Here is a 14,892-nt window from a genome sequence, read left to right as displayed (position 1 = left end):
ATGTCCTCATCGTCTTCGATGAACTTTCTAGAGGATTCCCCTTTTTGAGGAACTGGAATCGAAAAACGATTTCCCCCCATACCTTCAAAGGTTGCTTTTCGCATCCTTTGTTGCCTCCTCCATTGGGTTTTGGTTAAGTTGTTAAATGGCTGTCGAAAGCCACGTCCATATCCCCCAGCTGGAATTCTAACATTCCCTGTAGTCAAATTCGAAAATTTTTCCTGCATTTCTCTGTACCGGGTTTCCCATGCTAGTCATTACTTGTTTACCTCGACCCATCATAGGCCTAGGTGGTGCGTTCCATCTTCCGATAGGTACATTCGCGTTCGACACAAAAGTATTGCCGAACCTAGACGAGTTATACATCTTCATCTTCCCAACCGGAGCATTATATTGAGGCATATAAACTTGCCTCATGGTCAAACCAGCATTCGACCTAGCATTGGGCTTCATTTTTTCACGCAGCTTCTCAGCTTTGTAATTCTTCATTATTTCTGACTCTTCGAAAGCCTTAGCCGCTGCTCTGTCGAAGACAGCACTGCATCGAGGACACAACATGACCTCTTTATCAGCTTCTTTTTTCTTCGATAGAAACTCCACCAGACTATCCCCTTCCTTTGGGTATATGGGTTCTTGCTCTTTAGCAAAATCCTCCATTAACTCTTCGAGCTTCTCGTCAGAAATGGGCTCAATGCTATCATCGTCCTCAGCAGCAACTTCCACCATGTTGATGGACATCGGAACTGGTTCGACGTAGCCAGTATGGGCAGCAAATGGATCAACATCCACTTTCATTTCCTTTTCTTCAAAAGCCAGGCGACCATCAGTAATCGTCTTCTCGATGAAATCCCTGAAACACACACAACTGTTAGTCCCATGTCCATACATATTATGATATTTGCATAATTTCTTTCCTTTTCTTTGTTCGAAAGGTGGAATTTTATGATTCTCTGGGAGTATAATCTGTTTATCTTTTAACAAGGTATCGAATATCTTTTCTGCCTTACTAACGTCAAAACTATATTTCTTAGTCGAATTCCCTTCTATATTATCTCCCGGTTTTAACATTTAACACCGATACATAGGACCAGGGCGTAACTCTGCTAAGTTAACCTCAAAATCTTCAGTCGAAATCTCGTAATTAGAATCGTCACTTAGCTCGGAATTTTCTAAATAAGCCACCTTTTCTTTTCGAACAAATCTATCAAATTTTCTTAACCTTTCTTTTTCTACCTTAATTTGTTCGATTCTTCTCACCTTTTCGGCTAACTGGGCCATATCTCTCAACTGTTCATTTACTAATTTTTTACGTATCGAGAAGTCTAATCCTGTTGCTGCGATCCTAACTAATTCATGTTCAGGTATATTAGTATAGCATCGAGATTTTAATTGCCTGAATCTATTCAAATAGTCATCCAAAGTTTCACTATCTTGTCTTTTGATATTCATCAGATCGACTATACTAACTTTTGTTTCCTCTCTAAAGAAGTGTTCATGGAAACTACCCTCTAACTGTACCCATGTGTGTATCGAATTAGGAGATAAGGTCGTAAACCATGTAAAAACATGTTTAGTCAATGAACTAGGGAAATATTTCATTTTTAAATATTCGTTATTTGCTAAATCCCCACATTCGACTCCATACCTAGCTATGTGTTCGACTGTTGACTCAGTCAATTCTCCTGCAAATTTCGAGAACTTGGGTACTTTTACTCCTCGGGGTAGTTCTGCTTGGGTAATATAATCAGGAAAAGCTGACACGAAATATGGGCGCTCGTTTCGACCTACATCGAATCCATGTCTATTTAATATTCTTTCCACCATCTGGTCTAAATGATCATTGGGATTCCCATTAGGTCGAATTACATTCTGAAAATTTCCATGCCCCCCAAGGTTTTCTCTGTCATTCAAATTCGCACTCATGGCTCTCGAAGGTGTTCCCTCACCTAGTTTATCCCCTATTTTGTTTATCAATTCATACAGGGGAGTCATAATGTTATGCATTTGAGTTGACAACAAATTGACCATGTCATGATTACTATGGTCCATTTGCTGTCTAAGAGCCATCATAGCCTGGTTACTAATTCCAGTGGGTACGTAACTGCCTTGTCGAATTAACGAACCTTCCTGACTCGTTCCTACATGTTGATACGGGTCTTGCATAACAAAACCCAATCCATTTGGCCCAGGATTATATCCCTGTGGGGATATATTCATTTGTGAATTTGGCCCTATAAAAGGCATTGACATTTCGACATACGCAGGTTGGGTACTTCGCCAATTAGGTGGCATACCCCAAGGGTATTCTCTAGTAACATTTACTAACTCTTGAGTGGTATTATTATGCCTAGCATGGTTTTCAAGCAACACAGGGGGAGATCTTGCCCCCCGGGTCCCATTAGTGACATTATCAGGATTGGGGTTAGGCTGTTCTATATCTACATTATTATGGTTTACGTTCATATTATCAGACGTAGACATAGTTCTTCCACTCCTTAATCTCATGCAAGCCACACACCTAAAACTAGTCCAATTATGTTCTAAATTAAACGAGTCCCACTGGGCGTGCCAATTTGTTTACGGTGAAAAAACGTTTAAGGGTTCTTTTTACTCGAACTAGCACGTAAATGGTTTCAATTTAGGATTTTTTATTTAAGAACAGGAAAAGGAGTGAACAACTTTAGTAATTACTTGTTTCTAAAGATTCTTCCATAATTAACAAGCAATAATTTTCATACATATAAATGCTAAGATGAACAGAATGAATAATTAAGATACTTGCAATACAAATCATGGTTCAACTTGCATAATGTTCCAGAGTTACAATATCAAAGTAATATAACTACGTGATTAAAATAAATAACTAAGAGAACTATGCTAATTCTACTCCTAAAAAGCAAAAGAAAAGTGGCCGAGAGTCAGTCATACCCAAAAACGATCTTGTGCACGAAAGTCATATGTGTGTGTAGGCAGAGAGTGCTTCAGAAGTTAATTCAAGTATGAGTTTTTCCGACCCTGAAGAGGTCCGTGATCTTTCTATTTATAGAGACATAATGAGTGGTTAATTCTGTACACGTATGCTCTTAACCCATAACTGCTACCCACTACATTTGCTACGTGGTTCAGAATAATAACTTCTTTAAACCGCTTTTCTCACGTGTTCTTATTCTCTCCTTTGATTTTGATAACCGCTTCTGGCTTAGCCATTTCCTTGTTCGACTTTTTCGAAGTGCGTTATGTTCGACCCTATCTTGAATGTTTCCATGTGAAGTCTTGTTTCCAGCTTGAATACTCTCGAATCTCAATTCGACCTTATCTCGAGTACCCCCCTTTAGGACTAGTTATAAGTCTTCCATGTATGGTAGTCTTGAGGCAATGCCCTTAGTCAAACCGTTTTCGAGTCTCATCACTTCAAGTGGTCTCAACAGTATGATTTGAAAAATAATTTTAAAGAAAATTAAAAGATGGTGCAAAATAAAAAATTGAGGAAAGAAAAAGTTAAGATGGTAGGGCTACGCTTCCGTAAGTCACTCTTCTTCTCTTTCAAGCCCTTCGTTCTCTATATAAATACCCCAAAACCACTTCCTCACAACACCAATTTCCTTTTCTCTTTCACGAGAAAGCGACAGAGAGAAAGCAAGTCTTGCGTTCCACTTAATTTCGCTCCTCTCACAATGGCGGCTTCCGTCGACAACCGTCAATTCGGTGGCCACATGAACGGCGACGTGTACGGTTGCGGCCAGGACCTGAAGGCCCTGCCGCCGTTGAACTTCGATTTGGACTCCTCCAGCGACGACGACGACGACGAAAACGACGACGCATCGTATCTGAAAGATTTAATCCAGAAGGCGAACGCGGAAACGGAAGCGTCCGTAATGGACCCGCGCGACGAGGGAACCGCGGACCAGTGGATCGCACGGAACGCTTCCATGGTCCGCCTCACAGGGAAGCACCCCTTCAACTCGGAGCCCCCACTCACGCGCCTCATGCACCACGGCTTCATCACCCCGGTCCCGCTCCACTACGTGCGCAACCACGGCCCGGTCCCCAAGGCGCGCTGGGAGGACTGGACCGTTGAAATAACGGGTCTGGTCAAACGCCCAACCCGGTTCACCGTGGACCGCCTCGTGCACGACTTCCCCAGCCGCGAGTTCCCCGCCACGCTGGTCTGCGCGGGGAACCGCCGCAAGGAGCAGAACATGGTGAAGCAGAGCGTGGGCTTCAACTGGGGCTCCGGCGGCGTCTCCACCTCCGTCTGGCGCGGGGTTCCGCTGCGGCACGTGCTGAGGCGCTGCGGGATCTACGCGCGTGCGAAGGGCGCTCTGCACGTGTGCTTCGAGGGCGCCGAGGATCTTCCCGGTGGCGGTGGGTCCAAGTATGGAACTAGCGTGACGAGGGAGGTGGCCATGGATCCCTCGCGTGACATCATACTCGCGTACATGCAGAACGGGGAGCCTCTGGCGCCGGATCATGGCTTCCCCATTCGCATGATTATTCCTGGCTTCATCGGTGGGAGAATGGTGAAGTGGCTCAAGCGCATTGTGGTCACTCAGGTTGAGAGCGAGAATCATTACCATTATAAGGACAATAGAGTACTACCTTCCCACGTTGATGCTGAACTCGCCACTGATGAAGGTATCTTCCTAGCTTCCTACACTCTTCTGGTGTGTGACTGTGACTGTCACTGTCACAGTCACATATCACATATCACATATCACATGTTTTCTTTTTTGTCCCTGTAGGTTGGTGGTACAAGCCAGAGTATATTATCAACGAGTTGAATATAAACTCAGTGATAACAACGCCGTGTCACGAGGAGATCTTGCCCATCAACCAATGGACTACTCAGAGGCCTTATGTACTCAGAGGCTACGCATATTCTGGTGTGTTTTCACTTCTCTTCCTTTAAATTACATAATTTTATATATATTTAACATAAAATAAATACAATTTTATTATAATATTTGTGAAGGGATTGGACAAGTATATATTAACGGAATAATAATATTAATTACGAGTGTGAAAAGTAGAATAGTGTCTTGTGGGCAGTGAATAAAACCCGAAATTGGGATTATGGTTGCGGGTGCAACATGTAATTGGGTAGTGGAATTGTGGCTGTTACATGCAATTGGTGGATAGTGACTTGAAAGAAGAAAACTGTGTTTATGTCTGGATGTGGGATGTATACGTGCAGGTGGTGGGAGGAAAGTGACACGTGTTGAGGTGACATTGGACGGTGGAGAAACGTGGCACGTGTGCGCATTGGACCGTCCTGAGAAACCCAACAAATATGGCAAGTATTGGTGCTGGTGCTTCTGGTCCTTGGAGGTGGAGGTGCTGGACTTACTTGGGACCAAGGAGATTGCGGTTCGTGCTTGGGATGAGGGTCTCAACACCCAGCCTGAAAACCTCATTTGGAATGTTATGGTACGTACACATCTCTCACAAACTTACTTTCACAGATTATCAACGATTGTTTCCTTATTGATTTCTGTTTTACTTTGTTAAATAATCAATGGAGTACTAGATAGTGATAAATGTTTCGTGCTATATTGGAGTAATAATAGTACATTTTGTCTGTTTCATTAAAGCTTTTACATCTCAATTATATGGTTATTATGTTCGCTTTTATTTTTTTAATATGATATTAGCGTGCTTAATGTATTCTATGTATATATATTTTATTCAAAAAACATTTAAAAATTATTAATATTTATTATATCAACGTATCTAATTTTCAAACTTTAAACTTAACTTTTTAAAAATAATTAATTTTTAATATTATTTTTATTATTTAAAAATTTAGGAATAAAACAGTTTAAAATGTTTTTTCTTTAAAAAAAATCTTTATTTATATATAGGTATAAATAAACTCAATGGTGTAGCAAGATAAATTCATTGGTGAAAAGGACAGTTCATGATACATTAGTAACGAGTACATTAATTAATTGGAAAATTACCATCTGTTCTTAAGTATTAATTGGGTCTCATGTCTCCTCAAACCATGGAAATTAAAATGAATGGCTGCTTAACATGACGTCAACACCTGTCATTTTCACAGCCTCCTTCCTTAAGTGGAGAAATTTGGTTATATATATAATTATTGATCACAAAAATCATTGATTTGATGTAAATCTATGAAATTTTTATAAACCCTCCTATCAGTAGAAAGTTTTAATGTAATATTTTTATAAATACTTTGAAACACTTTATGACTATGTATTTGTTTAAAAAAAATAAAAAATAAAAAATAGAAGTAACATAATATAAATCAATTGAGATAATATATAATTATAAAAAAATTAATAAAATTAGAGATCAAAGATAATTACAAAATAAGAGAATAATTATTATTGATAAAGTGGATAATTAATTTTTTTTATACATTTTTTCTATTTTATGCTTAAGAGATATGATAGTAAAAAAAAAGTAATATATAATAAAAAAAAGTATAAATATCTTAAAATGTGAAAATTAAAGAAAAATATCTCATTTATATATAGTATAGATAAAATGATTAAAATAAAAGAGAGAAATATATAATATAAGACTATGATTTGGCGAAGAAAAATAAAGGTTTTATATAATTTGTTATATGATTTTATTTCATTATATCATTTACATGTCATTCTTTGAGTGGCCATGATTTTTATAAGTCAATATATATATATATATATATATATATAAGTTTTATCATATTAAAACAAATAAGTCACTATGTCTCAACAAAGACTTCACTATATAATTTCATGCAAAACAGTGATGGAGAAACTGGCGCACTAGACTAATAGTGTTAATTTTGTTGTTTTGTCATTTGTGGCTTAAAATCTTTGCATATAAGTTAGAAGAATTTTTAAAACATGAATTCTTAGCCAGTATGACTCTTACTCTAACACAGTTGAAAACAATCCTTTTCACTTCAATTTATTTTTTCTAAAAATTACAGCAGTAATGGAGATCGAACAACAATATACGTACTGATATAAATAAACCTTTGATATTTTCATATGTGTCGCTCTTTTTTTTTTTTTATCACTTTAATTACGTCACTTTTCTTCTGTGTGTGAAAGAAACATTTTGATTCGTGTTTTTTTTTAGTAAAAACCTATGAAATCTAATGAAGCTTTTTTGGTGTTATGTTATAGGGCATGATGAACAACTGCTGGTTCAGAGTGAAAACAAACGTGTGCAAGCCCCACAAGGGGGAGATTGGTTTAGTGTTCGAACACCCAACCCAACCAGGGAACCAACCCGGAGGGTGGATGGCGAAGGAAAGACATTTGGAGAAATCACAAGAGCCTAAACCAACCCTCAAAAAGAGTGTCTCCACGCCATTCATGAACACCGCCTCTAAAATGTTCTCCATCTCCGAAGTCAAAAAGCACTCTAACCCCGACTCCGCTTGGATCATCGTCCACGGCCACGTCTACGACTGCAGCCGTTTCCTCAAAGACCACCCCGGCGGCACCGACAGCATCCTCATCAACGCCGGCAGCGACTGCACCGAAGAGTTCGACGCCATCCATTCCGACAAAGCCAAGAAAATGCTCGAAGATTACCGAATCGGTGAACTCATCACCACAGGCTACACGTCAGACTCGTCGCCTAATAGTTCCGTGCATGGAAATTCTGAATTTACCTTTTTGGCCCCTATCAAGGAAGCACCCCAACGCGGCGTGGCTCTGAACCCGCGCGAGAAAATCCCATGCAAACTCGTGTCCAAAACGGTGATTTCCGACGACGTGAGGCTCTTCCGTTTGGCGCTGCCCTCGGAGGAGCAAGTATTAGGCCTACCCGTGGGGAAGCACATTTTCGTGTGCGCCAGCATGGATGGCAAGCTATGCATGCGAGCGTACACTCCGACGAGCGGCGTGGAGGAGGTGGGCTTCTTGGAGCTCCTCATCAAGGTGTATTTCAAAGGGGTGCACCCTAAGTTCCCCAACGGAGGCCTCATGTCGCAGCATCTGGACTCTCTCCCATTGGGGTCCACGGTGGACGTGAAGGGCCCATTGGGCCACATAGAGTACACGGGGAGAGGCAACTTCCTGGTCCACGGGAAGGCACGGTTCGCGAAGAAACTGGCCATGCTGGCTGGTGGGACCGGGATCACACCCGTCTACCAAGTGGCCCAAGCGATTCTGAAGGACCCCGAGGACCGCACCCAGATGCACGTGGTGTACGCCAACCGCACCGAGGATGATATTTTGCTGAGGGAGGAGTTGGATGCGTGGGCCAGGGAGCATTGCGATAGCTTCAAGCTCTGGTACGTGGTGGAATCCCCGAGGGAAGGCTGGGCCTACAGTGTGGGCCTCATCACCGAGACCATCATGAGGGAGCATCTTCCCCAACCGTCTGGGGAGGAGGAGACCCTGGCTTTGACTTGTGGGCCACCCCCCATGATTCAGTTCGCGGTGCAGCCCAATTTGGAGAAGATGGGCTACGATGTCAATAACGATTTGCTCGTCTTCTAGGTTTCTAGCTTCTGTATTAGTTGTTATTGTTTGTGCACGTGTTACTTACTATTGCTGTATCGCTTGGTTCATTCTTTGTAATTGTAAGGGTTTAACAAATATAATGGAAAATTGTATATGAACTGTGCACGTGTTACTTATTATATTTAACAGATGTTTCTAGGATGAAATAATTTAGAAAAACGTAGAGTGGGGTAGGGGGATTGTGTTAAAAGCAACTGTTTAGTTACTAAGTGGTACGATGGGTGGACAAGAGTGTGAAGCAACGAACAAGCGATGCATGGCCTTACCCTTCAGAATAGCATTAGGTCAAGAAAACTTATGTGTTGTTTGGTGCGTGGAAAGGCCACCTTACTATACATGATCCACTTTCCGCGCACACTTATATGCGTCCTTTCTCACTTACTTCGCTTTTGTCCTATTAAGGAATCTAGCTCCAATATCTTATTCACATACATAAAATATAATATTTTCCATTGCTTCTGGAGAAAAGAATCTGCCAACGTACATGCGAACATCAGCTATCTATATATTAAATTTTTAATCCAGTTTACCCTTTCTTTCTTTTTTAGCTTGTCGATATTTTCAAATTAAAAGTTACTTTTCACTGGGTTAGCTAGCTGCTGTACTGTTGCTTTTCTTTTAATTTACACAAATATAATTTAACCACTGGGTGTGGTTAAACATTTAATCATGTTAATTCCATTTGAATATAGATTAGAAATGTTTAAAGAAAAACTACGTACCATGCACAAGGATCAACCTATGTGAAAATGTTTTGTTTCAACAAATAATTTTAAATTTAAATTTGAACCCTAGATGTTTAGTTGTGTTCTTCCTATATATATAGAATACTTGTAGTCTCTAAAAAAACATAAAAGAAAAGAAAAGTTCCACTAATCTGCATAAGTTGGATATTTTGTGTATAAATTCCAATATATATACTCATATAGTAAAATAAATTAAAATTACTAGAATGAATATTAAATGAAACATAATGTGATGAGAGATTGAGAGAAGTAATCTTAAACGCAAACTGTAATGTGTTTTAATATAAAAAAAAATAGTTAATAACGACTTAATTAAACTATATTAATTTTTTTTACTAACAAGTACATCAATTCAAAGTATAATTGAACTCAATTCGGCCACTTAAGAAATGCTTGAGTTTTGGCGAAAATTAATTGTCAAAATCGGTAAATATTTCATGCTAATACTATAGTTAAAAACATTTAATTAACTATATATGTAAAATATGAAGGGGAAAAAAAGCTGTATCATTGAATTCGTTGACCAGTTTAATTAATAAATGAATGGAAAAATAAATCTATAACGTTAGGAGATCTAACTAAAACTATATGGAAGCTGCTGTCGGCGATGGATACTTCAAGGACAAACCAAAAAAAAAACTATATGGAAGCTAGCTACATCATTAATCAAGCAAATAATAATAATAAAATCCACACAATTTGGAAATGATCTCCAAGGACGTTGGGAAGATCGATTGGAAATAGTCAAATGTTTACACAGCCAGCGCGTGCTTTTGTTATTTTTGTTATGAATGGCGAAAGCAGATAGTTATTAATCTTAAAACATTGAAATCATATTTTATATTTGATTAGTAGTGCCAATCAATGACGAAAGCGGATCACTAATTTCAAAGCACTGTTTTCATATGCTATGTCAAAGGCGGCTACTTTAAACCTTAATGACAGAGAAGAAAAAAAAAATGTTCTTAGTACTTGGTAGATTCATTGATACTAGCTTGCACAATGAATCCTTCGATAATCATATTGTTATATTATATATAAGTTCAATTTCTTACATTGCTTTCTATCCTTTTCTCATTTTCTTACTTCTTCCTACAGTTTAAACGAAACACAAGATGACTTAGAAATATCTAATTCGTGATTGTTCTTAACACTACTACAAGGTATGGTCGATGCGTGTTCACTACTCATTTGATGGGAAATGATTCCTCCTGGCCATTTTGGAAAAATGATTATCTAATTTTGACTCTTTGATTTCAAAGCTTCATTGATTTAATGGAATAGCGGCAGAGTTGTATGGTTTTTTCTTTTTCACTGATGGATCATTAGGATGTGTTTGAAATAATATTAATAATTTGATTATTTTAGTCACCGATTATATATATATATATATATATATATATATATATATATATATATATATATATATATATATATATATATTATAATTGATTATAATGAGAATAATTTTTTTGTAAATAAATATGAAGAGATTTAATTTCGTTTTATAACATACAACAAAATAATCCGCTTCAATATATAGTAAATCAACTTTAAGAAAGAAAGAAAAAAAGTCAGTAAAAAATACTTACAAGTTTCAAACATTTTAGATGCATGCATTATTGTTCAAAATAGGGAATTTTTAAAAATTTTAATTGTTATTTTAAACATCCAACTTATTTTATAAATATATTTTTGGCTTAGATATAATTTTTTTTCAATAATTTATATTTTTTCACTTTTAATCCTTATAAAAAAAAATTTTTATTGTTTCATCCTTAACTTTTTTACAAGGTTTTAAAAATAGTCATTGTTGTCAATTTTTGTTAAAAAAAATTATGTGACAAACTAAATAAATATTATATTCGTTATATTCTATTTCATCATTGTCACGTAGATAATTTAATTTTAATTTTTGTTAGACAAAATTTAAAAACATACTTCACTGTTGCCAATTCCTCATACTCTTCACATACACCCTTTTTGAACTGTACCTGGACCCAAGATTGGATCCAGGTTGAGAGTAGTGGGGGCACTTGCCCCCACTACTATTTCACACATACATATTTTTTATTTTAAAAAATAACATTTTAAAAAATAAAAATAATATTTTAATAAAATAAATATATATTTAAATTATTATATGAATAAAATATAGATTTATAGAAGAGATTTATTTATTTGATATCTGTTAAATTTTTGAAGAAAATTAATTCTCTTATGTGATAAAAAATACTCCTTAATAACGAATCAATTTTCTTAAAAGATTTAATTATAATATATATATATATATATATATATATATATATATTAATACTCACATATATAATGTAATATATTAAAAAATCAAATTTTAATAAAATAAAATTTGCGGTATGCATGTTTACCTTTTGTGTTTTCTATTTATTGTATATATTGATTAAAAAATCAAAATAAAAAAAATCGAAAGATTTATGTTCCATTTAGAATTGTTATTATAAAATATAAAATAAATTATCATCTAAAAATACGTATTAGATATTAAAAACATGTTTATATCATAAATAAATTAAACTTGATTTTTATAAAATTTAACATATGTATTTTATATTTTTAATAGTGTTGAATTATTATAAAGTAGGTCTTTAGAGTTGTAGTTCTAACCAAAAATTTAAAAAATGTCTATGATAGATAAATAAGTCATACTTAAGATATATATTTTTTAAAAGTGTTAGATTCAAACCTATTAAGTTATAATAAAATTTAGTCTAACCTAATTTATTTTCATATTTACTTGTAATCGTAAATATAAAAAATTGTAAAAAATAATTATGATAATATATTTATGCTTTTAAAAGTTATATATGTAAAAAATTTAATATTACAAATATATAAATAAATATTGCCCCCACTATCTAAAATTTCTGGATCCGTCACTACCTGGACCACTAGCCTCCCTTCTCCAATAAGGTGTCTTGCTCATTGCTGCTACGATTACCACGACAGGTGGAAACAATCTTAATATGGTTTTGAGCCAATCGACACAATTCTTCTTGACCTAGGAGGAGGTGACATTGGCAATGACACCAATGAAGTGGTTGATGCTCTTGCGACACATGAGAGGGGAGTAACTGAGCATGACGTTGAACTCTTCCATGATGAGGTGACAGCTGATGACAACTTCACATAGATGATGGTTATTGAGCATGAACTCGACACCATTATTGAGATTGTGGACTGTGAAAAGTTGTTCCTCATCGAGAGATTGGAGTTTGGATTGAGTGTTTAAGGTTTACAATGTTGGATTAGGATCAAGAGGGGAAGTGTAATCACAAGAGTGAGAGAGGGGGTTTGGGTGTGATAACGTGCATTTTAAAATTTTGTCTACAAAAATTTTAAATCAATTTATGTACGTGGTAATGGTCAAGTGGAATATAATAAATATAATATGTATTTCGTTTGTTATGTAAATTTTTTTTTATAATGAAGACTATTCTTGAAGCGTTATAAAAGGTTAGGGATGAAATAATAACAAAAAAAACTTACAAGGACCAAAAGTGAAAAAACAATAAATTATATGGACACAAATTATATTTAAACCTATATTATTAAAAAAAAAATGGTCGAAATGTGGGAAAATAAATTTTCCCAAACTTGCCTTAATTACTTGCATGTTGGAGTTTGAGATCATGATCACATGAGATGGGGACAAGGATGGCAACGGGACTAGATGGGTATGAGTTTCATTATCTTTGTTCCTGTCCATATTTCTGTACCTTATACCCATCCCTATTTCTATACTTGACGAATATGAAATTTGTATCCCCATTTTTGTAGCTGTCCTAAATTTAATTAAATATTTTTTAAAAAATAAATATTAAAAAAAAAGAATTTCAACATACTATAACAATTACAAAATTATATTAATTAAGTTTTATTTAACATAAATTTAAAATAGAGTAAGAATTATATAAATGTCAAGTAAATTTTAAAAAATTTAAAGTGAATATGGGTACGGGGCAAGTAATTGGTACCCATATCCATTCAAACCAAGTATTCCCCTTAAAGTTGGAGTGGATTCGAGTATTATCTACGGATGCGAGTTTAATTGTCATCTCTAGATGGGTTTATTGTCATGAGATTTTCTTGTATTTTCCTTTTGGTTTGTAATTTAATATCTTAAATAGAGGTAAATGTTTACCCAGTACTGTTAAAATCCCCTATTCAAAGTTTTAATGCTAACAAACTAATGTTTTTATATAGAAAAGTCTACAAAAATGTCTTTGAAACATATCTTTGAAAGACTTATCAGATGAAGTATAAAACGCAGATTGTATATAAGATGGAGATCGACTGTCAAACGATTGTTAATCAGGCGAAGCATACAATTTGTCTCATATACATTAAATATTTACCATTTATTGAGATTATTGATAAAGTTTTCTTTGAATGCTTCATTCCTTAATAGATTGAATCAAAAGTCCATTTCAAAACTCACAAATCTGTTGAATAGAAGAATCATGCTTTTTGTCAAAATCAAATCCTTGAAATCATAGAGAAAAGTAGATAAAGTTATTGCAATTGCTGCTTTGCCTTGACATTTCTTCTACAAACCCTACTTGGTAAGAAAAGTTAATAAGTAATCTCCTTAATCAAATAAGAGATACTATTTGGTGAAATGTATTTAATGCTCGCATTAAATGAGTCAAACGGTTATCTGCCACCACAAAGAAGACAATGAAAACAAACGAAACAAACTTGTGAGCTGAACTTAAAGTGTTGTAACGGTCATCTTCTCCAAAGTTATTATATAAGAAGTTTTGAAGATCAAAACAAACTGAAGCTTATCAGCAAAATACAAGAACATTCAAAAAAATTCATCTATTCTTTATAGCTTTTTTTTTGTAGAAAAATCTTTTTTTATCAAAATGTTGTTGTATTCACGTCTTAAAAAGACGATCGTAACAACCATGTAATACCTGAGTAGTGACTTGAAGAGGTCAGTCAAAGAACACTTGTTGTAGAGCCATAAGTGGCTTGGAATAGAATACTTGCAACTTTGAGAAAGTTAATGGAACTCAATCTGATTGGATTGAGAACTAGACATAGTCTCTGTGTTTGAAACGAATCAATATAAAAATATTTAGTGTTCCATCTATTCTTTTGATTATTCTTCCAGCATTTCGTCTGTTGTAGATACTACTTCAATCTCTTTAGAAAAGTGCAAGTTTTTGATATTTACCATTTAACCCCCTTCTAACGACTATCTTTTCTTCACAAGTACAAATTTTTGGGGTGTACCAGTTATATTTAGTTGAATATATCTTCAATTAAATTTAATTATATATTTTTTATATTTTATTTTCACGTCAAAGTTCATTTTAAATTTTTATCTTTTAAAGGACTTATTTTAATTGTCAGTTTTAAGTTAATATTGTCATCTTGAAATAACCGACAACAACACTTTGATACAAGATAGCATAACGTATCGTCATTTCGGTCTCAATCATCTTGGTGATTGAGACACTCAAAGGGATCAATGTATTCTTAGGCAAGATTTAACTTATGAAGGACAATCTTAACAATGTCGACTATCAAGTAGACTAAGATGACCAACCCAACCATAATTTGAAGTACTTATAGTTACTTAGCTAATAAGGAGAATAAACAAG

The 14,892-nt window shown here is 35.3% G+C and overlaps 1 protein-coding gene across 1 annotated transcript; it reads left to right on the top strand.

Moving 5' to 3' along the window:
• The first annotated feature begins 3,594 nt into the window (after window positions 1–3,594).
• Window positions 3,595–8,593, top strand: LOC109793868 (nitrate reductase [NADH] 2). The gene is made up of 4 exons (XM_083063234.1): window positions 3,595–4,635; window positions 4,743–4,883; window positions 5,195–5,427; window positions 7,146–8,593. Exons 1-4 carry the CDS (start codon window positions 3,675–3,677, stop codon window positions 8,469–8,471), a joined length of 2,661 nt encoding a protein of 886 aa, XP_082919360.1. The 5' UTR covers window positions 3,595–3,674; the 3' UTR covers window positions 8,472–8,593.
• The last annotated feature ends 6,299 nt before the right edge of the window (window positions 8,594–14,892 follow it).

Source organism: Cajanus cajan, chromosome 9, assembly GCF_000230855.2.
Source record: "Cajanus cajan strain Asha chromosome 9, NIPB_CcT2T_4, whole genome shotgun sequence".
NCBI lineage: Eukaryota > Viridiplantae > Streptophyta > Magnoliopsida > Fabales > Fabaceae > Cajanus > Cajanus cajan.
This window is presented reverse-complemented; position numbering and strand designations above follow the sequence as displayed.